The sequence below is a fragment of the Halteromyces radiatus genome (assembly GCF_025201355.1).
Source record: "Halteromyces radiatus strain CBS 162.75 chromosome Unknown BX664scaffold_17, whole genome shotgun sequence".
Classification (NCBI taxonomy): Eukaryota; Fungi; Mucoromycota; class Mucoromycetes; order Mucorales; family Cunninghamellaceae; genus Halteromyces; species Halteromyces radiatus.
The window spans coordinates 1-12,539 of NW_026251703.1; the positions used below are offsets into that span (position 1 = coordinate 1).

A 12,539-nucleotide genomic window follows, 5' to 3' on the forward strand; every position below is an offset into this window, starting at 1 on the left:
AATAAGACTGATGGACCTGTATCATGACAACCTATCTATTTAATAAATAAATGTTAATGGTTGATATGTGTAGTATATATTCCACTGTAGTTGGAACCTATACCAATAACAGTTGAAGGATGACAACGATAGTAATGATAACGATATCAATTTCCACGAGGATAAATAAATGATAAGAATTCAAACCATCTTGATAAGAAGGATGCCTTTATAGAGAAAAGAGCAACATATAAACAGCTAAATCTTGTATTTGTGACACTACCCATCAACAAAAAAAAAAAAAAGTGATACCTTGATTGACAGATCCTTCATTATCGTATTTTAAGTCTTACCTTCAAAGATAATATTCTTGATTGTGTTTTGTTTGTGCTTGATAACCATAATTGATAGATATATTCAATAGCCTTTCCATAGGCATTATACTGGAATACTGCTGAGAAAAAAAAAAGGAAAGAATGGGAATCGCAGCCATACCCAAATCACTTATTATTTTACTATTTCTTTTTTTTTCTTTTGGATTTATAGTAGTACCTTTGATAGTTATAGTACCATTGTTATAGTTTCATGATCTATTGAATATATATCGAGGATTCAGTTTGTAAACAAGAGTGAAGAGATGGTATTTCTATAACAAGATAAAAAGAGAGAGAGTTTGGTTAACAAATATATCAAGTCCCTTTTATTATATCTTTACTTACTTTTTATACAAAATAAAAAAAAAAAGAAGTTTATAACAGTAGTGATAAAGAAGAAGAAAAAGAACAAGAAAGTGTGAGAAAATAAAAAAATGTGAGGTCTATTTTATATAACCTCATGAATTGAGCCTTTCCTTTTTTGGATGTTCAACTACCGCTTTTCATAATTTATATTCATTACTTTATTATTTTATATTATCAGGTAATCAATTTATGATATTTAAACTGATTTATTATTCTATATGAATGTAATTGATGTTCCATAATAAAAAGTTGTTCAAATTGATTTAACTTCTATGCTTGATATTCCTTTTTCTTTTGTAATCTTTCTTCACTATCATGATTATTCAAAATTTAATGAATACAAGGAATATGAAATAAGTGATCAAGACATTCACTTGAAAGTATTTATTCTAATATATCATCATCATCATCATTATGATGTTACTATAATCAATAATAAAAAAAATCAATTCAAAAAAAAAAACTTAAACCTATGTGATTCCTTATGATTGGTAGATTTGATTTGCAGGATTTTTTTAAACTGGTTCCGATCAGGTAGACATATAAAATAAATCTTTTTCTTTTTTCTTTCTTTCTTTCTTTCTTTCTTTCTTTCTTTCTTTCTTTCTTTCTTTCTTTTTTTTTTTTTTTTTTTTTACACATTCCACAAATATTTACTCTTATTAAAGGTAAGTTTCAAAAACAAATGCTTTTCTTCTTTTTGTTTTTTTTTCTAACCTCTTTCCTTTTTTTTTTATATATACGTTCTTCTGATCTTGATCTTTTTACTACAACATCCATCCATCTAGAATTACCATTTTTTCTTCTTCTCATACTTCATAATTGGTATCCTTGACGATCATCATCACTGAATATATGTCTAAAAGAAAGAAAGAAATCTAGATACATGAAGTCTTGATCATTCAAATATAGTATCAATAGGATAATTACGCAAAGTGGCTATACATCTGAATCAGCGGAATGGATAGATATACAATAGGATCACAGAATTAAACGAAATGAATACGTGCTATTGTCATAAGGTGTGGATAACATGGATGAACAGGATATATTATAGGATTCAACTGGGTTGGATTATACAATCAATTAGAAGTATCTTTTTCTTTTATTCTGGCTTATGAATCGTTAGTGATTCTTTTTACTTGTAGTTTAAAATGATACTTAGTATATCAATTATATATATTTACATTCTTTTTTTTTTTTAATAAAATCATAATTATTACTTTTCTCTAATATTATTAGTTATTAGCTCTCGAACAGTCATCAATGCATTTCTGTACCTGGTTCCTTAAATAAATTAAATGACAGCTGAATCCAAGCAAAGAGAATCAGAGTTTAAAGACTTTCTAACAATAATATGAAAAACAAGAAACAACATGGAATCATATTAATTCTCTTTTTCATATACTTTGTCGTTTTTTTCCCTTTTTTGCCATATATTGTATTCTTGACTCGATCTAAATGTATTATCAACAGTGAAAGAAAAAGTAGATTAGTTTTTGACATTGAAAGGAAAATGTCAAAAAACTAATCTACTTTTTAATTGTACATTCATTATCACATTACAATATATTCTTTCTCTTTATTTTGCTACTTTTGGTACGTCACTTTTATCTATTCGGGCTTTTGCTTTCTTTTTTTTATTATTTATTTCGTTTCCCCACATTTTTCTTTTCTTTCTTTCTCTTTCCATTTCTCCACACTTTTTCCATTCATTCTCCGCACTCTGTTCGCGTCTCCATATTGGAATAATGACAGGTAACATATAAAATACAATGACAGTAATGGATTCTTATTCTACAATTGTCAATTTAGAAAATAAATAAAATAAAATAATAAAAAGTCAGTATAAAATATAATTACTTACTTGTTTTGTGTTAATTCATGACTCTTCTGGTTTTTCCATTTGTCAAGATCTCTTTTCTTCTCGGTTTTGGTCAAACGAAACGATGATACAAAGCAAGCCAATGGTGTAAAAAGATAAGTATAAAAAAAAATAATAGATGTTAAATATTTTTTATTGAAATGAGTTTATGAGTTGGCTGAATTGAGGTATCTTTCAAAGCAATCACGTATCTTTTCTTTTCTTTTTCCTTCCTTCTCTCGTCTTTCTTTCCTTCTTTTTTTTTTTTTTTTTCTCTCTCTAGCTTTACCTGGTTATGGCTCTTCTAATGGTTTGGAACTGGTTGGAATGACAAGAATGGAGGTAAGACATAGATTAAGGAACTAATCGTTTTTCTTTTTTTTTTTATCTTTTTTACCATTAGACTCTGGACGGAGCACCAAATGCAAGTCAACTTGTGTTACAGGTACTTTTGAAGATCTTTTTTCATTTCTTCCTACTTGGTTGGTTATTCTCTCCTATGATGTTGGTTTCTTCAAGATTATTTCTCTAATGGTATGGTGTGCCTCTCACTCTCTTGTTGTTATCTCTCGAGTTTGCGTGGTCTCTTCTTCTCTTTTTTACTTGGTTGGTCTCTCTCTCTCTCTCTCTTTCCCTTTCCCTTATCTGTCTCTCATTGTCATGGTGCTTTCTTCGAAATCTCTTTCTTGCATGGTTGGTCTTTGTCTTTCTTTTCTTTTTTGTCCCTCTCACTTGGTATGATGTCTTCCACTTATTGTTTTCTCCCATGACCTTGGACTATTATCCCTTCGTCTTGTGGTACTCTCCATTCCTTTCAACAAAAATCAATAGCTTCGGTTTCGCCTATACTATTTGTAAATTGTCCTTGGTTCTTCCTTTGGTTTCACTTTTATGATTGATACATCAACACTGGTGAACCATGTAACTAAGGTAATCCATACATTAAAAAAAAAAAAGGAGAGAGAATAATAGTGATGAACTAGTACTCGTTTTACTGATTCTATTTGTAGATGCCACAATTGTCGCCTATACAATCAAGATGATGCAAAACATCCACTGGTTATTGATAAGGTAACATGTATATATATAAAAAAAAAAAAAGAGTAATAGATTGCTACTCATTTGGTTTATTTTAATTTGTAGGTATCATGATTGTCGCCTATACAATCAAATGTCGAATGGTCATCATCATTTTATACTTAGCTTTTGGTGATATTCAAAGATCATGGCGTGATGATCTTTGTTTATCTAACAGGCATTGGACTTGGTCGAGGATGACTGGTGTCTAGGATCATTTATGAATCTAGAGGCTGGATCTAGTGCTCAAGTAGGTGGAGACTAGAAGGCAACATGCAGGGAATACAGTATATCGCCTGTAGGTCGTGTTGTTTCATGCTGGAGTCCTTGGAAGTCCTGCCATTTGCGGTATGGTTTGGAAAGAATTAGGGGATAATATCATAACTGGTCAGTGGAGCGTATCTATTAAAACCGGAACAAGCTACCTACTTTGATGGTCTTAAAATGTCAGATATACTGCTAGTGGCAACCCTTCTTTCTCTCCGAACTCGTGATGATGATGACATTCAATTGCAATATGATACAAAACATCCGCTGGTGTTGACAAGGTAACATGTATATAAAAAAAGAAAAGAAAAAAAGAGTACCAGATTGCTACTCATTTGTTTTTTTTTTCTAATTTGTAGGTATCATGATTGTCGTCTATACAATCAATTGTCGAATGGTCATCATCGTTTTATACTTAGCTTTTGGTGATATTCAAAGATCATGGCGTGATGATCTTTGTTTATCTAACAGGCATTGGACTTGGTCGAGGATGACTGGTGTCTAGGATCATTTATGAATCTAGAGGCTGGATCTGGTGCTCAAGTAGGTGGAGGCTAGAAGGCAACATGCAGGGAATACAGTATATCGCCTGTAGGCCGTGTTGTTTCAAGCTGGAGTCCTTGGAAGTCCTGCCAATTGCGGTATGGTTTGGAAAGAATTAGGGGATAATATCATAACTGGTCAGTGGAGCGTATCTATTAAAACCGGAACAAGCTACCTACCTTGATGGTCTTAAAATGTCAGATATACTGCTAGTGGCAACCCTTCTTTCTCTCCGAACTCGTGATGATGATGACATTCAATTGCAATATGATACAAAACATCCGCTGGTGTTGACAAGGTAACATGTATATAAAAAAAGAAAAGAAAAAAAGAGTACCAGATTGCTACTCATTTGTTTTTTTTTTTTAATTTGTAGGTACCATGATTGTCGCCTATACAGTCAAATGTCGAATGGTCATCATCATTTTATACTTAGCTTTTGGTGATACTCAAAGATCATGGCGGGATGATCTTTGTTTATCTAACAGGCATTGGACTTGGTCGAGGATGACTGGTGTCTAGGATCATTTATGAATCTAGAGGCTGGATCTAGTGCTCAAGTAGGTGGAGACTAGAAGGCAACATGCAGGGAATACAGTATATCGCCTGTAGGTCGTGTTGTTTCATGCTGGAGTCCTTGGAAGTCCTGCCAATTGCGGTATGGTTTGGAAAGAATTAGGGGATAATATCATAACTGGTCAGTGGAGCGTATCTATTAAAACCGGAACAAGCTACCTTCCTTGATGGTCTTAAAATGTCAGATATACTGCTAGTGGCAACCCTTCTTTCTCTCCGAACTCATGATGATGATGACATTCAACTGTGATATGATATAAAACATCCACCGGTGTTGACAAGGTAACATGTATTAAAAAAAAAAAAGAGTACCAGGTTGCTACTCATTTGTTTTTTTTTTTTTTAATTTGTAGGTATCATGACTGTCGTCTATACAATCAAATGTCGAATGATCATCATCGTTTTATACTTAGCTTTTGGTGATACTCAAAGATCATGGCGGGATGATCTTTGTTTATCTAACAGGCATTGGACTTGGTCGAGGATGACTGGTGTCTAGGATCATTTATGAATCTAGGGGCTGGATCTAGTGCTCAAGTAGGTGGAGACTAGAAGGCAACATGCAGGGAATACAGTATATCGCCTGTAAGCCGTGTTGTTTCATGCTGGAGTCCTTGGAAGTCCTGCCATTTGCGGTATGGTTTGGAAAGAATTAGGGGATAATATCATAACTGGTCAGTGGAGCGTATCTATTAAAACCGGAACAAGCTACCTACCTTGATGGTCTTAAAATGTCAGATGTACTGCTAGTGGCAACCCTTCTTTCTCTCCGAACTCATGATGATGATGACATTCAATTGCAATATGATACAAGACATCCACTAGTTATTGAGAAGGTAACATGTATATAAAAAGAAGGAGTAACAGATTGCTACTCATCTGTTTTTTTTTTTTTTTTTTTTTTAATTTGTAGGTATCATGATTGTCGTCTATACAATCAAATCAGTAAGTTGTCAGGAAAGAAAAAGATGATCAATCAATATTACGTACAATCACTTGCTTCTTTCTCTCTCTCTCTCTTTTTTTTTTTTTTAGATCCTTCCTTTTATTGTATGGGGATTGATACGGTATCGCTGTCAGATGATATACACAAGGTAACATTGATATATATAAGAATAACAGTGATGGAGTATTGTTTTTTTGGTTGATTTTATCTGTAGATACAATGGCTGTTGTTTATACTATCAAATCTCGAATGATCATCATTACTTTATATTAACCTTTAGTCAAACAAAACAGTGATATAAAACGATCAATGGTGCAAAATGATAAGTCTAAAAAAGATAATAGATGAAAAAGGAAATGATACTAATGTATTTCTTCTTTTATTTTATTGATCTTTTAGATATTACTGTCTATATAGTCTAAATCTTCTTTATTGAAAAGAAAAGAAAAGAAAACATACGTGATTGCTTTGAGAGATACTTTAATTCAGCCAACTCATAAATTCATTTCTTGTTTTATCTAACTGAGTTTTCATTTCTTTTCCTTTCCTTTCTATCTCATTTCTCTCATCTTTCTTTCCTTTTTTTTTTTTTTCTCTCTCTCTAGTTTTAGCTGGTTACGGCTCTTCTAATGGTTTGGGAGTGGATGGAATGACAATTATGATGGTAAGACATAGATTAAGGAACTAATCGTTTTATTTTTTTATCTTATTTACTATTGGACTCTGGACTGAACAGCAAATGCAAGTCAACTTGTATGTACAGGTACTTTTGAAGGTCTTTTTTTTTCTTCCTACTTGGTTGATTATTTTCTCTAATGGTAGGGTGTCTCTCTCTCTCTCTTGTTGTTCCCTCTCATGTTTGTGTGGTCTCTTCGTCTCTTTTTTTACTTGGTTGGTCTCTCTCTTTCCGTCTCCTTCATCTGTCTCTCGTTGTCATGGTATTTTCTTCCAGAACCCTTTACTACATGGTTAGTCCTTGTCTTTTTTTTTTTTTTTTTTTGTTTCTTCCTATTTGGTTGGTCTCTCATTCTGTTTTCTACTTGATTGGCATCTCTGTCTCCATTAGTATTATTACTATTATTACCATTGTCATTATTATCACCAGTATTGTAAATATTCTTTATATTGTTGGTATTTAGTTACTTTTTTTCTTTATTCCCTTTCTTTTCTCCTGTAAAAGTACTCTTTTATTTAAATAAAATGTTTGATTATTTAAATTATCCTGCTATGATGCTTTGTGTATGTACCTATTGCTACTATCTATTGTTGTGATGATTTAATAAAAATGTTTCTTTGAGTGTATTATATAGTGAAGTGCATGGTCTATCCTACGGTGTCATCAACGAGATCGTTATTTTCGTTAAGAGAGAAGACGAACAGTCAACAGTATACAGGTACAACTTGCTATTATCATGGGTGGTGATGATGATTGATAATAAGAGAATATCTATTCTTAAAAATGATGGATGTAATATATGAAGAGAAATAACAGATACTGATGTGTATATGGATTTTTTTTTTATTTTTTAGTAAAACTAAAATGATAATCATACTATTCTTTCTTATTAGTCCTTTCGATAAGGATGATGATAGAGGACAAATAGATAAATAATAGTGAAATAACAATAATAAAAGTATGATTTTATTTAAATGAAAATATAATATCTATAACTAAAAGACTAAACTATTCAATAAACTAATTTCCATGATAAAGAGTTGGATACTTTTCCCTAACTTTCTGTTCTTTTGTCCAATAGAAAACTTATAAATCCAGTTAATTCTATTGTATATTTCTTCATATATCTATCTATTATATGTTCACAGAAAGAGTAAAACAGAAAAAAGACAAAACAAAAATAGATTAGTTCATAATATGAAAGAGTAAGAGGAAGAAGAAGAAAGAATAAGTATAGAGTAAGTATAATATATATAAAGAGTGACTTTTAAATATAGATTAATAAAGTAATGTATAATGGTAACTTACAATGTTCAAAAGAGTCATTGATTAAAAAAAGAAAGGTAAAAAAAAAATAAAAAATGCAAAAGGAAAAAAAAAAAAGTGAAGAGTGCGCCAAATTTTTCTTTTGTCAGAGCTTGGTCCAACTTTTTTCCATTTTCTCCAACAATTTTTTTTTTTTTTCAATCTCCCAGATTTTTTTGATCTCTGGAGGTTCCAATCTCAAAAAAAAAGTTGGTCGACTTTTTTTTTTTTGATCCAACACACCCCACATTGATAACGGACTTTGAATGTATACCATTTATGGAAACACTTATGATTTGCATTAAAAGAAAGTTGAATAGATGAATAAATGATAATAATAATAAGATGATGATTTAGACTGAACTCTTAATGAATGATGATTAAAATGAAGGAATCAGAAAAGATAGAGACAGAAGAAGAACAAATAAAGAAGGAATAGTATATTTATTTCATTGACTAGATAATCAAGAAAGGAGGAAGGGTATCAAAAGAGATATAACAAAATCAAAAGAATTTGTAAAAAAAAAAAAAAAAAAAAAGTCAAGGTATTTCTAATACGAGGAGGATAAGTAATAGTAACAACTAATAATAGTAAGATTAACAATGAGAAATCGTAGAATCAGTTTGTTATAGAAAGAAGAACCAAAATAATAATAATAATAATCAAATATTGATAGTCGTCCAAAAATCAGGTACCATCAAAAAATAACGATCCATAGCTTCCCGGAACCGAATTCTATACTGTCGAGGTGAGATGATGGTTGGTTCCTTGCCTCCACCACCGAAAATGCCTGAATCTTTGACCCAACTTTCCAATTTCTTATCCCACGTAAATGTACGAATAAAATCTATATATATATAAAAAGATAAGTCTACTGATATATTAATCTTTCTTTTTTTTTTTTTTTTTTGGAGCTTACCAACTATACCAACTACGAGTTCTTGTTTTTCTTCATCAATACCCACCAATAACGAATAATCCATTACATCCAAACGAGATAAGAATAGAGTATCATTGTGTAGAGATTCACGAAGCATTTGTTTTGAATGGGAATATAAAAACAAAGGTGATTGAAACAAATCTATAAAACATATATAAGTTTATCCATCATCATTTTTTTTTTTTTTTTTTTGCTTACATTCTACCATGTTTTCATCTAAAAGAACTTCATTTTCTTTGCCTGTCACTTGAACATGTCGATTTCGCATAGATCCTTTCAAATCAAAGATCTAATAGTATAAAATGAGTTCTTCTATTTTTTTTTTTTCCGTGATCGGTCTATTTTTTTTTTCACTTTTTACCTTTTGAACACAACGATCATAAAACAAGTTTTCCATCACCAAGATATCCATTCTAATGGATCGTCCTGTGGTCATATTCTTGTACCCAACACGATATAATCCAAAAATCTTACAGAGTACAGTGGGTAGCTAGTTAATACAACAGACATTGGTGAGATTTATCTTTCATATATTTTTTTCTTACTTTATAACTACTTACTTCATGGAAAAAGGCTTCAGACATATACTGGAAATAGGAAGGAGCGAAGTTCGAAAATGCATCCATTTCATATCTTGAAATCTGTTTTAACAAGAACCGACCATCTACATAAAAAAAAAAAAGACGGAATGTTAGTATATATAGGTTTATATGATACCTCTTTTTTTTTTCTTACCTTTTGTTTTCAAAAATGTGGAACCAGATTTGCCACCAGATGAATCCCATTTTGCACATTGCGCCAAAGATGCAATAAAACTTTCTTCACAACCACAGTTTCTTCGTAAGGCATCGAATTGTTCAGCAAAAAAGATCTTGCAAAAGAATTTTGTTGTTCCATCCGTGAAATCTAAATATAACAAAGTGGAATGGTCAATAACAAAATAGTATCGAACAAATCAAACTTACAAGACTTCATATGAATGCCAGATTTCGATCGTAAAGTTCGTTCAATAGATAGATCGGAAGATGTAATCCCAGAAGTAGATGTGTCGATACCTGTGGCCAGTTTTTCATTATTGGTTTCTTCAGTCGTATTATTGTCCATCATGTACTGTTCTCTAATTTCAAAGAGTCGTCCGATATAATCATCCGATGATAATGCAGCTGCCACAATTGTACTAGGTTCATCTTCACGTACTACAATAATTGATTTCGGAAAGACATGTTCTAATGGTGATCTATATATAAAATATAATGAACATCTCTTTTTTTTTTTTTTTTTTTTTTTTGTTTTTCTAAATAGTGATCACTTACAATGGGTATTCTAATGGTAAAAGATTCCCAACTCCTCTTTCAGCCAATATATTTGCGATCGCCTTTACAATTGAATTTCGTTCCATGACATTTGAAGAAATGTCGATACTTGGAGAATCTATTCACAAAAAGGGAAAAAAATGAATTCAATATATTCCATCTTCCTTTGCTTTTTTTTTTTTTTTTTTTTTTTTTTTTTTTGTAATTACCGTATACCAATGGATTGCTGGACGTCGTTGATATTCTTGATGTTGAAAGATGAATCGACCCATTTCGAGTATCAGAAAATGCAGATATCGTATGGTAATGATTTGTAGGTTGTTGCTGTAAGTTTGCCAAGTTGTCAGTATCGTCCAGGTTATCTTCAGGATCAAATGTAAGATGAGGTAAAGCTGCCGATTGTGTCCTTCTACCTGATGGATGATATCGGTTCCTAGAATGATGATGATCATGATGATGATACCGTTTTTGTCCTTTTCCAGATATTTCTTGTTGGTCTTCTTGTGGCAAATAAAGCTGAACCGTATTTCCAAGCAACGAGTTTGTATTGTCTCGACAAAGTGATTCATCATATTCATCCGTTTGTGTCAAAGAGAAGATACGTCGACTTGTCGTGAAATTGCCATTCATTATCATCCATTTCAAAATCAGTACTATTGGTCATCACCATCATCTTCATTTCCTTCCAAAGCTGAGTCATTGTTGTCATTTTCCATAGCCGCAGTTGTGATGATATTATTTTACTTCTTGTGTCCTTTATTCCCATCCTGTCGTTGCTGCTGTTCATCACTTATTCCTCGTCAGAATCTGATTCATCGACATCTGTTGCTTGGAATTCTTCATCAGATTCTTCACGCACCAATTCACGCACTGTAGTGTAGACTTCAATAGATGATTTGCTTTCCAATCGTTGACGTACCGATCTTGTATTTGTAGCGGTTGTTCGAAGGATTGAAGTAGATGAGGAAGAAAGAAGAAGATGTTGTGGTTTGCCCCTGATGATCTTGGTATACTACAAGTCATGGTCAATTTCCCAGGAGGTGGTGGTAATGTATAGCTGATATTGGTCTGAGGCTTGGGTAATTTTGTCGAAGTTGTTGATGTCCCCACCTGGTACTTGATGGTGATGTTGATGATGAGCATATATCCGACTTGCGCTTGCAGATGCCCTAGGTCGAACATATGTACCGCTTGTTTGTTGCAATCGTTCCGTTGATCCTTTGTATCCATACCGGTATCCATTGAGAGGAATATCTTTTTTTCCAGGTGAAGTTTCGTCGTCATTATGATTGCTATCTACAGGTACTGCTGCTGACGATTTCGTTGCAATACGTCGCTTTCGATTCCCATGACTAGATTGCCGAGATGATGAAGTCGAGTCCAAATTTTGTTTACGCCTTTCTGCTGATGTACGTTGTGGAATACGAGATAAATGTTGATCAAGTACAGTAGAGGGAGATGAAGGAGAGCTTTTTGATCGTAGAATAGTCGCTTCGGATAAAATATGAGCATTCAATTGACGATAGGATATGGCTTTATAACGATGATTGTTTGAGGTCGATCTTGTCTTTGCCTTTGATATTGCTTTTGTTCGTATACTATCTTCATCCATCATGGCATCGCTGTCTCGATCACTAGAAGTATGCATCAGTTCCAAAGATAATCGTCTAGCAACATCTGAATCCAGTATATTCGTGCTTTTGTCATCATATTCGATTGGTGTGAACTGCTGTAGCATTGACGAAGGTGTGGAATTTGAAAGCATTCCCTGTTGTTGAAGATAATCTGCATCCATTTGTTCCAAAATATAGTCCAACCGTCTTTCTTCTTCTAGCCAAGGTGATATCGAAGTAGGTGATTCTCCCAAACGAGGTTGTTGTGATAACGCCGTATTTGATGTATTGCTGTTTGATATGCAATAGGTCATACCGTTGAGTCCAACATCCACATCTTCAGGATAACCATCCAATCCAACATCAAGTAGAGGTAGATCCACCGATTCAGTTGCACGTTTTGTACGTAAATCCACATTTGTCATTTGAGTATGAGCAAAACCAGTAGTATCACCAGTAGACAAAATTTTCCGGAGATGTGTTGTCGTCAATCGTCGTCGTAGTTCACGTTCAGGTTTCACATATTGTCGTACTAGTTCCATATATTCAGCTTCCCATTGTAATACATTCATTTGTAGATGAGCACGAACAATGTTGAGTTGTAAGGCATCAGTTGAATCTGTTGTTGCGTAAACTGATTGCAGGTATTGGAGGAAACTTTTCTTTTCACCAAGAGCACGACCAGACATTTTTTGTAGT

General features: G+C 32.7%; 4 protein-coding genes across 4 annotated transcripts; 2 read left to right on the forward strand and 2 right to left on the reverse strand.

Moving 5' to 3' along the window:
- Positions 1 to 2,603: 2,603 nt before the first annotated feature.
- On the forward strand, positions 2,604 to 4,523 carry BX664DRAFT_389710 (uncharacterized protein; the record flags this gene model as incomplete). Its single annotated transcript, XM_051549561.1, has 5 exons — positions 2,604 to 2,655; positions 2,867 to 2,925; positions 2,987 to 3,028; positions 3,839 to 3,910; positions 4,399 to 4,523. 5 exons carry the CDS (start codon positions 2,604 to 2,606, stop codon positions 4,483 to 4,485), a joined length of 312 nt encoding a protein of 103 aa, XP_051395633.1. The 3' UTR covers positions 4,486 to 4,523.
- Positions 4,524 to 5,653: 1,130 nt separating this feature from the next.
- Positions 5,654 to 7,604, forward strand: BX664DRAFT_389711 (uncharacterized protein; the record flags this gene model as incomplete). Its single annotated transcript, XM_051549562.1, has 8 exons — positions 5,654 to 5,889; positions 5,960 to 5,991; positions 6,082 to 6,140; positions 6,392 to 6,408; positions 6,598 to 6,656; positions 6,729 to 6,745; positions 7,303 to 7,386; positions 7,562 to 7,604. Exons 1-8 carry the CDS (start codon positions 5,778 to 5,780, stop codon positions 7,602 to 7,604), a joined length of 423 nt encoding a protein of 140 aa, XP_051395634.1. The 5' UTR covers positions 5,654 to 5,777.
- A 1,032-nt stretch (positions 7,605 to 8,636) lies between these two features.
- BX664DRAFT_271045 (uncharacterized protein) lies at positions 8,637 to 10,313 on the reverse strand (the record flags this gene model as incomplete). Its single annotated transcript, XM_051541127.1, has 8 exons — positions 8,637 to 8,821; positions 8,894 to 9,055; positions 9,113 to 9,203; positions 9,276 to 9,404; positions 9,475 to 9,578; positions 9,650 to 9,820; positions 9,880 to 10,151; positions 10,228 to 10,313. 8 exons carry the CDS (start codon positions 10,311 to 10,313, stop codon positions 8,637 to 8,639), a joined length of 1,200 nt encoding a protein of 399 aa, XP_051395635.1.
- Positions 10,314 to 10,979: 666 nt separating this feature from the next.
- On the reverse strand, positions 10,980 to 12,539 carry BX664DRAFT_53254 (uncharacterized protein). Its single transcript, XM_051549616.1, has one exon. It carries the CDS (start codon positions 12,527 to 12,529, stop codon positions 11,240 to 11,242), a length of 1,290 nt encoding a protein of 429 aa, XP_051395636.1. The 5' UTR covers positions 12,530 to 12,539; the 3' UTR covers positions 10,980 to 11,239.